This window comes from Xyrauchen texanus, chromosome 4 (genome assembly GCF_025860055.1).
Source record: "Xyrauchen texanus isolate HMW12.3.18 chromosome 4, RBS_HiC_50CHRs, whole genome shotgun sequence".
Classification (NCBI taxonomy): Eukaryota; Metazoa; Chordata; class Actinopteri; order Cypriniformes; family Catostomidae; genus Xyrauchen; species Xyrauchen texanus.
The window spans coordinates 15,237,845-15,252,130 of record NC_068279.1 but is presented as its reverse complement, the minus strand read 5'-3'; the positions used below and the strand labels follow the sequence as shown (position 1 = coordinate 15,252,130).

General features: G+C 35.8%; 1 protein-coding gene across 3 annotated transcripts in view; it reads left to right on the top strand.

The window, feature by feature from the left end:
* The first annotated feature begins 1,530 nt into the window (after window positions 1-1,530).
* The window catches only part of LOC127637603 (two pore channel protein 1-like), a 32,270-nt gene continuing 19,514 nt past the window's right edge, over window positions 1,531-14,286 (top strand). For 2 of the 3 annotated variants that reach the window (XM_052118757.1, XM_052118748.1), the window contains exons 1-5: window positions 1,531-2,044; window positions 10,043-10,173; window positions 10,302-10,478; window positions 10,577-10,690; window positions 13,793-13,923. In XM_052118757.1, the coding sequence (XP_051974717.1) occupies window positions 1,966-2,044; window positions 10,043-10,173; window positions 10,302-10,478; window positions 10,577-10,690; window positions 13,793-13,923 (632 nt within the window). In that variant the 5' untranslated portion in view covers window positions 1,531-1,965. Of the gene's footprint in view, window positions 2,045-7,573; window positions 7,765-7,914; window positions 7,993-10,042; window positions 10,174-10,301; window positions 10,479-10,576; window positions 10,691-13,792; window positions 13,924-14,286 lie in introns of those variants that run through there. The other variant, XM_052118767.1, reaches the window with a different exon arrangement.

Below are 14,286 nucleotides of genomic sequence, written 5' to 3'. Positions count from 1 at the left end.
CCTTGTATATTAACCCTAAAATGTGCACAGATATTGACAGGGCCATATTTAAGTTCATTTGGAAAAACAGGACAGAATATATAAAGCGAAAAACAATTATTAGAACTATTTCGGAGGGTGGGCTCAACGTTCTTGATTTCAGTACTCTTAACACCATTTTTAAAATCAACTGGATAAAACATTGGCCCATAATAATTCTATATGGTTTTATATCCCCAATTTGTTTTTTGAAAAGTGTGGTGGGTTAAACTTTTTATTATCATGTGACTTTAAATGTAGTAAACTTCCCATAAAATTATCTAATTTTCACAAGCAATCACTAGATGCATGGAAAATAGCCTTTAAACATAATTTCTCCCCTCACACATGTATAATATGGAATAACCAACATATATTATCTAAAAGAAAAAGTATATATAAAAAAGAATGGTTTGATAAGGGAATTATTTTTATTTCCGACTTATTAAATTGTAATGGTGAGATCTATAATTATCAACCATTTCTTGCTCTTTCAGGGATTGAATCTACATGTAGAGATTACCATATGGTTGTTAAAAACATTTCCATAAAATTGCTTCAGCTTGTGAAAGCGCATCTCAGTTACAACTCAGTGTTGCGGCAGACTCCTAAACTTGTTATTGGAGGTATTAATATTTTGGATATGAAGAGTAATAATTCTTACATCAGAAAATGTCTTAATCAAGATATCAGATGCTACCCTAAAGCAATTCTGAAATGGAAACTATTTTTTTCTTCTATACTCTCTTCTGAGATAATCTGGTCCGCAAGTAATACATTTTTACTGCCAAATAAGGTCAAGGAAACTCATTTCAAAATACTACACAGGTATTATCCCTGTAATGCATTTCTTAATAAGTTTAAAAAAGACTTCTCATCACAATGTTGTTTTTGTAATCTTGAATCTGAAACTCTCATTCATTTATTTTGTAATTGTAAATACTCTGAAGACTTTTGGAAGCAGGTATCTATGATGGTTTTTGATGCATTCTACAAAATAATCAGAATAGATGAGGCTATGATCTTCTTCTTGGATTGTAATACTGGCTCAGATATAATTGATAACACATTAAAGTTAATAATTCTTCTTGGGAAGTTTCATATACATAAAGCTAAAGTAATGTCTATAACACCCTCATTTAATTTCTTTTGTAAAGATCTTAAAATATTTTATGACTCATTGAAGTCAATCACTAGAAATAAGAAGTGCTTAAAAACATCTCATATTTTGAAAAAAATTGTCTGTAGAATTTAATGTTTTACTCTGTACAATGTAAGATCTGTTTTATGTTTCCCCCAATATCTGTTTGTCTTATGTTTGATGTTAAATGTCATTGTAAGCTTTTATGAAAGTTGAATAAAAAAATAAAAAAATGATAGAATAAACTGCATTGTCCATGCTGATTGCACTAAGTACTGTAAGAGGCGGTACACTCAAATGGTATGTTGCTCGCCATTAAATTGCCGAAGAAGAAGAAGAAGAAGAAGAAGTTACGACACTGTCGTAAAATACGTGACGCCAGGGCTTTTCCGCGGTGGCTCTTATATTTATTTATTTATAATGTTAGAAACTCGATTAAATCGCAGTTTTCTCCTTCATAAAGTTACATTCGTTTTATAGTAGATCAAAAAGTCGCAGTTTACTTTGTGCTTGCATATTAATAACAGAGGACGATAATGACGTAAACAGACAGGCTCGTTTTCGTTTTTAATCAAGATTTGTTCAACTTAGACAGTTCAAGTTAAATTAAAATAGATTTTAATACAAACTCAGTTTGGGAGAGTCAAGAGAGTTTAAAGCGGATACTGTAACTCGTGTTGTGTAGTGCGACCAGTGTTAAAGTTTCTCTGCAGCAGTGAGAGGTTATTTTATTGACCACACAGAGTCTGTGTTCCCTGTATCTATATACAAACTGCGATCTTCTATCGTTTCTTCGGTTCAGTGGAATGACGGACGTGGACGACGACGTGCCGCTCATTCTGACCTGGGACGATGTGACCAGCGGGCTACTGCAGGAGGATGAAAGTGCGTATAATGTGTGCTTATCACTTAGTGGTGACAGAGCTGGACTAAAAACTGTTAATCAGTTTATAGAATCAGACCATATATATGGTTTACCAGTGAAGATTATTTACTTTTGTCATTTTAACCAGTGCAGCTCTTTAAACATTAAGCAATCAGTACCTGTCTATAGCTGTCAAGTGTGACCAAGCTAGTACACAACAGAGCTACTCATAATGAGTTGTCACTGGCTTTTGTCTCATGGGTCTGACCTGTCAGATAGATACTATATGGCATCAGAGCAAATGTAGTTAGTTTAGTGTGTACAAAGTGTGTTTCTCGCTCTCACTGGGATGTTGATTACAAGGCTTTTCTGAGATACTATAGAGCCTGGTTTACATTAAGCCTGATATTTAATATTCATTCTTTTTGATTATGACCTGTCTGGGTAATAATCCGTCTGGGTCAGACAGTTTCTGTCTGGGACCTCCATCATGTAATGGGGGGGAGCCATGATCAGGAGTTACAAACACTGACTCTAGAGGGCGCTGCAGTCTTGAAAGCTTTTTGTAATGGTTGGCTCTAAAATTATATTTCCCTGGGAATCTATTTGTACATATTTTCTCCATAGGTGTCATTTATGGTGGAGACGTGTCCCAACCACTTTATGTTCAAATGGAAAAAAAGCTTGCAGCAGGGATGCAAACACAGGGAATTTTCTTTTTGTTAATGTATGTCATAATGAATTATGATATCAGCATGGAAGTTTTTAAGGGTTTACTGAGTCTTCGCTACAACATTAGTGGTGGTGGATCATGTTATAGGGTAGCAATATTCTCTCTTAACAGCACTCAATTCTACTTCTTTGTCACTCATCCACAGTCCACTCTCGGTTCCATTGATCTCACAAAATTAAATGCAACCAAATGCACCTATGTTCCATATATATATTTTCGACAATACGGCTGCAATTTTGTTTTAATCAAAAAAGCTTAAGACTAGACCAAGGCTATTTTCCTTTTTCTTTTTTTAATGTGCCAGACTTTTGACGTTATTAAATAAAATATCACAAATGTCACAAGTTAATTTAAACACTTGATTGAAAAAATTTATTGCAACCACAAAAAAAGAGCTTGTGTACTATGTACTTGACTGAAAAAGGCAATTTGATGTGCTAATGAAATACCATTTTGTGCCTTTTTTTCCAAATTGGAACATTGTTGACATGTCAGTTTTTAACTTTGAAATAAATAGTCTACTAAAACCTGATCCTACAATCAGTGCATCACAGATAATTCCTTCGTCAAAACATTAAAAGATCACAGCAATATTTGAGCAAAAGTAAAGTTGGTTTGTATGATATTGTATTTCAGTGGCAACTTGGCATGAAGGCCATATCACTTACACCAATCATGGTAAATATCATGCAATTACATGGCGCAATATTAAAAATGTCGTTTGAGTAGAGTAAAAGTACCTGTCCTAAAAACTACTCAAGTAAGAGTAAAAGAGTTGATCATTTACAAGTATGAGTAGTGAGTACTGAGTTGCGAAAGCTATGCCCCTTTATAATAAAAACTTGATGCTGCAATTTAAAAATATATCACACATACCGTAATTTACATTTTTCTATGGCTGTTTGCCAGAAATAATACAAAATATAGGTATTTTATAGGTGCTTGTGATTGAAACTTTTAAAATACATCACTTATCTATAAAACTTTAAAAACTACATTAATTTGATTTAAAAAAATAAATAAAAGGGCAACATTATTAAAGAAATAAAAAAATTTAAATGTTTTTTTTCAATGTCAATGTATGAAACAATTACATTCAAATCAATTTATGTGTAGGGTCTAAGTTTTCCTTAATGCCGACTAAGAGAGTTATTGTTGCGCATATAACATGTCCAAAACAATGTAAGGAATGCAATAACACAAAACACTAAAAAAAGCAGGGTCATTTGGCACATCGTCCCGCACAATAGATGCGGTACAGCTGTTGTTAGGTACAGGGGCCACATCAGCTTCAAAGGAATAATTCACACAAAAATGAAAATTCCCTCATCATTTAGTCACCCTTATGCCATCCCGGATGTGTATGACTTTCATCAGCTGAACACAAATGAAGATTTTTAGAAGAATATCTCAGCTCTTTTGGTCCATACAATGCAAGTGAATGGGTGCCAATTTTGAAGCTCCAAAAATCACATAAATCAGCATAAAAGTAGCCTAATCCATGTGACTCCAGTGGTTAAATCCATGTCTTCAGAAATGATATGATAGGTTGGGTGAGAAACAGATCAATATTTAAGTAAATTTTTACTATAAATTCTCCTCCCTGCTCAGTCAATCTCCACTTTAACTTTCACTTCTTTTGTTTTTGTTGATTTACATTCTTCATGCATATCGCCATCTACTGGGCAGGGAGAATAATTTCTATCAAAAATGGACTTAAATATTGATCTTTTGTTACCCACACCTATCATATCTTCTGAAGTCATGAATTTAACCACTGGAGTCATATGGATTACTTTTGTGCTGCCTTCATGTGCTTTTTGGAGCTTCAAAATTTTGGCATCCATTCACTTGTATTGTATGGACCTACAGAGCTGAAATCTTCTTCTGAAAATCTTAATTTGTGTTCTGAAGAAAGAAAGTCATAGGCATCTGGGATGATAATATAATTTTCATTTTTGAGTGAACTATTTATGTAAGTAGCACATGGGGGGGCAATATTGTCCTCCTTTTGAGATACAATAGTTGTGTTCTCCTTTCTAATGCATGATGCACAATTTTCAGTTTCTGACTGGTGGAATGTTCTGCATGAACTATTGCTCTACAAAGGTTGATACTTTTCTATAAGGAATTAGAAAAAACTTGATAAAGGCTAAGCATAATTATAAATTATTTTGCCATCTCTAATTTCATGGTAATTTGTTATACAAATTAATACAATCTCTACATCAGGGGTCGGTATTATAAAAAAAAAACTAACAATATTATTATGAAAAATTTCACTGTTTTATTCTATTACATTAATATTTTTAAAGCTACTCAAGTTATTCAGCCAAAAGTAGTGAGTGGTTTTCTCCTTGTTATTGTTGTTTGATTAATAGCCTTTTTACAACATAGCCTACTAGACCGTGCTCAATTCAGTTACATGTACATTTCAAGTCCAACATTTTGATGCATATATGCTTTTTGTCCTACTGTTTACGTTCACTTTAGTCCAAACTGACTGCGTTTACATTAATGCCTCATCAAGATGGGCATTGGCAGAATTATGAAATGTACTTGACCATTTAGGTAAATATTAGCAAACAAACGTTATAAGCAAAAAAATCTTTTATATTTTATCTAGCTCAACCAACCAGTGGTTGTCTATTGTGATCGATGTAATAAAGACCCCTGTTCTAGATGTAGAAAATAGGCTAAGTATAGAAAATTACTCAAAGGTTTATCATTGATATCGAGGACATCTCTATTCCTTTTTTTTTTTTTTTTTTTTTTAAGATAAACATCAAGATTGTTTTATTACCCAGCCCTATTGATAACATTGCCTTAATCTCTCACATCAACCCAATAATCCCAATAAATAAATTTACAGGCAACATTATAGACACGCAGAAGCTAGTAAGCAGAAATATGAAATTTACCTTGATATGTTTCTTTTAATTAGAGGCAGGATTTATGCCGATATCTGGCTTGAGCAAGTTAAACACACATGACACAGTCAAGCAATTGGCCTTTATTACTGCGAAAAGCTTTTTTAGGTGCGGCCGTGATGTTCAGGTGTTGAACTGTGTTTGAGGCATCCACCACATTCATAACATTTGGTGCTGATCTACAGCAACCATTCAAATTTTTTACGTGCGATTTGATTTGACGGGAGTCACGAGACTCTCTAGCCAATCATGTTGATGGATAAAAATACATTCAGGACAGGGAAGCGAACGCAGACGGTAGGAAAATAGTGCATTAAAAGTAAAGTTACAGCACTTAAAATGTACTCCAGTGAAAGTATACAATTTTAAAACTATAAAGTACTATTCCTGGGAAAAACAATATAATTACAGTAACTTGAGTATTTGTAATTCGTTACTTACACCCCTGGTGGTTAGTAATCACTGTGGAGATTCTGCACCCTAGCGCTAATGCATGAGATTGCATGTAGGTAAAAAATATAAACTACAGCAATACAAGGTGCCAGACAAAATTCCTCAGTTTCTGATTTGATCTTGTTGTTACTGCACCAGAAAGTAAGTTATACACCTTTGTCATTAGCTTATTTATTCTCACTACCCATAAAACTACAAAATTCAAGACACCAGAAACTTTCATATTAAAATATTATGCCTTTCCAACAGCCCAGTTTACTCAAGCTGCTGGGATATCCTGTTTTTACCGTCACTGTAAGAGTGAATTATATCCCTAACCCCAGTGGGCATGTGTTTAAGTGTTCATCACAGCAGCATACCTTCGTTTGTACCACAAACACACACCTACACAGAGGTAGGAGTTTGTAAAGAATCCCAGGGAGGACACCGGACAACAGGTTCCTTCAAGTGAGTACTTTTATTTAGATTTCACAGGGCGCCACAGCACACCAGCTTCACAGTGAACGTCAGCTTCAAAATAACTTTTAGTTTTTCACAAAGGTTCAGCTTCACAATATACATTTGTCTCTACAACACTTTACAGAACTTTCTGATCCAGACTCTCTCTTCCCTGGTCTGCTGGCTATGTGGCTCTTTTATGCCGCTCTCCCCGTGTTCACTGTAATCAAATGCAGGTGTTAGGCATAATTTAGCTCAGGTTCAAGCGCCCTTACCGCTCTCTCTCTCTCTGGATGGACACTTGACCACGCCCCCGCTGCCACAGAGTTAAAGTGTCAGCCTTATGACAGAAACCACACTGTTTGTGGCCCCCTCTTCACTCCCACTCTGCACATTCACACACCATGACCTTGTGTCAAAGCTGTTTGGTAGTGATGAGAGCTGCAAATCTGAAGCGTTTGAGGAGCTGAGTGGGAAACTTTGGAAATCTATTTTTTTTTTACATTTAGAACATTCCTTTAGTTAGCCATGGACATTCTTCAAGAAAAGTTTGTGGTGTGGTCGTGTGTCGGTCTGCGGGGGGGGGAGAGAGAGAGCGGTAAGGCTTGTCACCTGGTTTATAATCAACAATAACACCTGTGTCTTGTTATAGTGATGTGGAGAGAGAAATAAAAGGAACGCAGAGTACCCAGAGAGGGAGAGAGAGAAACCTGAAGGCTGACGTTGCTCCGTTTCCGACCTGGGCCGGTTGACCCCACCTTATACGAACAGGTGGTCCCGAGCGCCCCCAGGAGCGCCATATCGATACCGAACACCCGGTCGGCATTAGCAACGTCAGCCTTCAGGTTTCTCTCTCTCCCTCTCTGGGTACTCTGCGTTCCTTTTATGTCTCTTTCCGCATCACTATAACAAGACACAGGTGTTATTGTTTATTAAAAACCAGGTGACAAGCCTTACCTCTCTCTCTCTCTCTCTCCCGCAGACCGACACACGACCACGCCCCCACGCCACAAAGTTATAAGAGTCAATTTTCTCCTCCCATTTTTTTGGTTCCAGGACAGAAAAGCTTGTTGACTTGTTCTGTCCCTTATTTTTGGGAGAAGAAAAAGCTGATCTGAAAATTAGAAGCCTTCACTTCCTCATGGTGCATCAAACTGCTGCCTCAAAATGTTGAATAGTGAAGATTGTGAGAATTGCTTTGAAATTTTTATTACGAGTTTGCCATTTATTTCTATGTATTTGAAGAACGGTTTGATCTTTCTGAGTTACATGGAACTGGACCTGAATAGAAACCTGCTATCAATGCCATCTGTCTCTTTCTCTCTCGTTTCACCAGGCACTTATTGATCTGACACAGCAAGCCAAAACTGTTTTTGTCATGTGCATACTCAGTGAGAGCTGTTTACAGACAGCTGTGAGTATCTGAACTTTTTTTTATTTATTTTATATTTAGTAACGCACAATCAGCTTCTCTTTGCCAAATTAAAAGCTCTGAGCTGTAATTTAATTCCTGCAATATTAAATTGCATTTGGCAGTGGACTGACAATATATTGAAAGGGTTTCAGTAAATATTTTTTGCTTATAGAGAAGTGATGGCAAGTATGGATAAAAAAATTTTTTATTGAAACTTTTTACTTCGCTCTGTGTATGAATCATGTATTATGCTCTCAAAGTGTTGGATTTGTCCTTAAAAAGACACTACAGTAGCATTTTTGGGTAAAGAAAACTGAACTGCAATAAAATTGACATAAATGTATGTCAGATTGAAATTGACATAAATGTATAGAGAGGACATCACACAGGAAATAGGAGGTGACACATAAGAGGACTGAAACAGAAATGGAGGATGTCTGGAAAAGGGACTCAAATCAGGGGAAGTGACTCCAAGGATCTACAGTGCATTGTTGCTGCTTTTTGGACCAATGCTTAAAAAAACCCCACTGGAAATTAGATTCTACTGCTGGATTATACTGTAATCTGTGAACCATCAGTGCCGTTTCCTGCCCACACTTCCATATATATATATATTCCTAAAATATTTTTTTTCCTGACTTCAGTAAATCTTTTTGGAATAATAAGCTGTTTTTTATTTGACAGTGAAATGTCTGGAATGCTGAGCTCAGTGTTTTGGCAACCAATTTCCTTTCAACCTTTTATAATTAGAATTTTTGAATCAATATTTGAATCTTTTTTCTGTGAATGAAAGCTGCCGAAATTTAATTATGCACATTGATTTGCCAAGTTTTGTCTACTCTGCTAGCTGGTTGGTTGACATGTGTGTGCATGCACGCACCTTGCTAATTCTGCAGTTTCATGATAATGATTGGATGCCACATCCTTGATTGGAACTAAATGCTGCACTGTGTGCACTATTTCTCAGCCTTTTCTCACGTATTTTGTTTCTATCAAAATATTTATATTGTGCAAATATTACTTTTTATATATTTTTTTTTTATCATTTTAGTCGACAAACTTAGCATTTATTGAAATGCTGAGAGTGATGTGGACTTTTATTGGAGTGTTTGGCAGGAAGTGATTTAGGTTTTTGAAACATTATCATCATTAGAGTGTTTTGTAAGCATCACCACAGGATTCTGTTCTGCTTTTGGACCTTTGAGTGCAGAAGCTGCGGCTGGCACAATTGATCATTTACCCTTGCATTGCTTACAACTGCTTGACCAGTGACATGCTCTCTGTTTGACTACTGGTGCCCAGGGCCAATCGCAGGGGCTGCCATGGGAACCAGTAGTGCATATCTGTCCAAACATCCTCATTCTGCCAACTTGAAAAGCTAACTTAGAAAACATGCTTGGCAACTGACTGAAAACCTTACCTGCATGTATCAAAAAAGCTAACCACAGTAACTACAGATACACTGAAACTGAGAAAAACGTGTGGATTTTTTAGTTAATGTCATTTTCACACGCAGCATCGGAATACGTGTACTGTCAGAGTATGTACTGCATTTGATAAGAACGTACTTTGCGGCTGTTAAAATTTTTTTTTTTTTAGGGTTGCAGGACTTCATCCAGGAATCTTGGCTTTGTTTTGTGACCTGAATATATGACGTAGTAACAACAACAGTGAAAATAATCCACTGTGTTTTTGTTAAACAAGTGGCATTATGGGTAGTAAAGTGACTTCAAAATCTTGGCAGATATAGTAGGTCATTTAAGTATTTCTCGCCTACTCTTTTATGAATTTTTAGTATTTGAACACCCTACTCCATTGACATACTGCTTATTGCATACTATATAAAGGGGAGTGTGCATACACACAGCCACTGTTATCTCTTAATCTGTGCATGTATGAGCCAAACCAACTCAAGAATTGAAGTAATTCTGACAGAATGTGTAGTTACTGCATGTTGAAAAGTGGGGGAAAAAACCCATCTTGTTAAACAGAATATAGATTTTTATTGTATGTTGAAATCATGTAAATTATCTTTTTCTTTTACACACAGATGGAGTAGGAAATTATGATATTGTAAATAATGTCGCCATTCCAACCCCAGGAGCAGCAGATCCAAGGGGCCAGAATACTCTGCATCAGAGCTGGGAAATGAACTACCAAGAAGCAGCAATATACCTGCAGGTCATAATTTACACATTCACACCACACAGTGAGCCAGTAAAATAGATGCAGATTATATCAAGCACACACTCAGGGCTAAAAATTATATATTATATTTATTATATATTTGTTTGTGTGTTTGTCCTCAGGAGGGAGAGAATAATGACAAGTTTTTTACTCATCCGCGGAATGCTCAAGCGCTCAGAGCCTACCTGTTTGCTCATAATCATCTCTTCTATGTGATGGAGCTGCTGACTGCAGTGTTACTCATGATGCTATCCCTCTCTGAAGCTCCTGCTGTCCCGTTCCTTCGTCTGGACGTCTATGTATGAGTTTTTTGCTTTTATTCACATATATTTGTGTGTGCGCTCTTGTTTTTAAATTTGTTTGTATGCTTGTGTATGTGTATTTCTGTTCCTGTCAGGTCCATGCTACACTGGAGTTGTTGGCATTGGTGTTGGTGGCCTTTGAGTTGTGTATGAAGCTCCGATGGCTTGGGTTTCATACCTTTATACGACATAAGAGGACCGTGGTGAAGGTGTGTGTTTTGTTTATAATTGACAACATACTAGGGGTGTAATGGTATGACATTTTCACTTTATGATAACCGTCACAAAAAATACCATGGTATTACACTATTGTGGTATTGAGGTGCATTGATAATATTTTTGCAGTTTAATATTTGGTTATGAAATATGTCTGAAACACACAGATAAATATTTCAGTTTTAACCAATTCTTGAACTTTATTTTGGATGTCTTCAACTCTAATCCTTTAACTTTTGAAAATCAGGACACTCTCATCCGACATGGTAAACAAATAAAATAAAAAAATCACATGTAAAACAATAATAAAACAAAATTTGCAACATGTACACTAGGCCAAAAAGTTTAGAATAATATACAGATTTTGCTCTTATGGGAAGAAATTGCTACTTTTATTCACCAAAGTGGCATTCAACTGATCACAATGTATAGTCAGGACATTAATAACGTGAAAAATGTCTATTACAATAAAAAATAAAAAAACACGTCAGAACTTCTTAAGCTATTTCAAAGTGTTCCCATCAAAACAATCCTCCACGTGCAGCGATGACAGCTTTGCAGATCCTTGACATTCTAGCTGTCAGTTTGTCCAGATACTCGGGTGACATTTCATCCCACGCTTCCTATAACACATGCCATAGATGTTGCTGTCTTGTTAGGCTCTTCTCAAGCACCTTACAGTCTAGCTGATCCCAGAAAAGCTCAATGGGGTTAAGATACATAACACTCTTTTCCAATTATCTGTTGTCCAATGTCTGTTTCTTTGCCCACTCTAACCTTTTTCTTTTTCTTTTTCTGTTTCAAAAGTGGCTTTTTCTTTGCAATTCTTCCCATAAGAGTTTTCTCTTTATTGTTGTACTTGAAACTGGTGTTGAGTGGGTAGAATTAAATTAAGCTGTCAGCTAAGGATATGTGACCTCAAATGTGAGGTGTCTATTTCTCAAACTAGAGACTCTGATGTACGTAACCTCTTGTTTAGTTGTACATCTGAGCCTTCCACATCTCTTTCTTTCCTTGTTAGAGCCAGTTGGCCTTTAACTTTGAAGACTGTAGTGTACACCTTTGTATGAAATCTTCAGTTTTTTGGCAATTTCAAGCAATGTATAGCCTTCATTCTTCAAAACAATGATTGACTGAGGAGTGTCTAGAGAAAGCTGTTTTTTTTTTTTTTTACCTAATATTGACCTTAAGACATGCCAGTCTATTGGATGCAGTGGCACCTCAAAAACAAAGGCAATGGTAAGCTTCATTTAACAAACCAAATAGCTTTAAACTGTGTTTGATATAATGGCAAGTTAATTTCTTGTACCAAAATTAGCAATTTAGCATGATTACTCAAGGATATGTTGTTGCAGTGATGACTGCTGGAAATGGGGCATGTCTATATTTGATCAAAATGACTTTTTTCCAAATAGTGATGGTGCTGTTTTTTTTACATCAGTAATGTCCTGACTAAATTTTGTGATCAGCTGAATGCCACTTTGGTGAATGAAAGTACTAATTTCCTTCCGAAACAGCAAAATCTGTACATTATTCCAAACTATTGGCTGCCAGTTTATGAACAAATATATATATTAGTAGTAGTATCAAACACATTGTTGGCCTACTGTTGCGCTGAACAAACAGTTGGCACTTGGTAATGATGGACAAGTGCTTAAATCAATTTTCGGCATTTGTGAATGTTACAGAAATCATAAGCATAACTTTAGCCTACCTAGTCATTACAAATAATGTAAAACTACATCGAATCTGGTGTTTTTATAAAACAGGGTCTATAATTTGTTATACTGTATACTGTACTTCCACTTACATCCATGCTCCACAAATTCCATGGGATGGTGCTCACGGAGATGGTACAAGTTTCCTGCTTGAGTCTATACTTTTTGCAACAAACATTACAGACTGAGTAATCATCAACATTGATGGTGCCTCGTGGGTCTTTAACATACCAAAGCAATTCCTTTCAGCAGACTTCAACCAATTTTTCGGTGGAAATAAAGGTTCAGGTTCAAACATGTCTCTGTATGATGCGCTTGTGCTGCACTGCTGTCTTCTGATGTGCTCATGATTATATTGTCCGATTTTATTGCTGATTTGAAATATGTTCTTTGATCGTTATCTTGACCAACTGTATTTGAGATTTTGGTCTTTCTCCATTCAAGTAGATAGGAGCTGCACTGGCATGACTGAAATTAGCCTCCTGAGAGTGTTCCAAAGATGGCTGACAGTGGACTGTCTTGCTAGAAAGACTTTGGTGACAGTCGAATGTAACATGAGGAAGGCGCAATTTAAATATTTATTTTAACTCACCAAGTTTATATGATGCTGTGTAAATGTCTTTTAACTGATTTAGATTTTAATTGTCTTCATATTTATGCAATACTGTTAATCCTAAAATTTCAACGGTATGATAACCATCCGTTTTAAAACCGAGTTGTATTGTGAAACCTTGAAACCGTTACATCCCTACACCATACAAAGTCTTTTGTTTGATTTATCACCATACAAAGTCTCATTGCAAGATGTAATTAAGTCAGTGTGTGCTCTCGAGTACACTGTCTACATGTTGCACAAATTAGTTTCTGTAAATGTGCATTTATTTGGTGGTTTAGAGTTTAGTTTGTGTTAAAGTTTTAGTTCACCCAAAAATGAAAATTCTCTCATTTACTCTCATGCCATCCCAGATGTTTGACTTTCTTTCATCTGCAGAACACAAATGTAAATTTTTAGAAGAATATCTTGGCTCTGTAGGTCCATACAATGTTTGTGAATGGGTGCCAACATTTTGAAGCTCCAAAATATACAGAAGGGCAACATAAAAATACTCCAGACGACTCTGGTGGTTTAATTCCATATCTCCAGAAGCAATATGATAGGTGTGGTTGAGAAACAGATCATTATTTAAGTCATCATATTTTCTCATCATAAATCATGAGACAATGTAAATTTTTTGGTGAACCATCTCTTAACTTGTGTCATAAACATCAGTAAGTGCATAAGTGTATGTTTCCATTTGATTTACATTGATATTCATTGAAAGTCAAAGAAATTCAGCTCAATAATCCTTGTATCCTCTGATTTTGTGTGCGTTCCAGACCTGTGTCCTGTTTATTCAGTTCATAGAGGCGATTGTGGTCTTAGTTCGGCAGACATCCCACCTGCGAATAACGAGAGCACTGCGGCCGATCTTTCTGGTTGACTGCCGTTACTGTGGAGCTGTGCGAAGGCATGCAACCATCTGATATACTTAATTCTGTTTATGCAGAGCTCTTGTACACAAATTCAGCTTTGCAAAGTGTCAGGCCTAAATATGCTCCAAAGGCCATTTTAAAAAACAATGTTTTTTGTATTATTGCATATATATATATATATATATATATATATATATATATATATATATATAATCTTAATGTGTAATAATTCTACAAAATCTAGATAGAGCAGTCAGTTTTGGATTCTAAAATGTGATTAGCTTGTTGATGTTGGTGGAAGAATTATATGCTGTTACAGGGCAGACAATTGTGTATTGTGATTATTATTGATACAGGTAATTGTTTATTTATTAATGTTTTTAAAATGTATTTTTTAT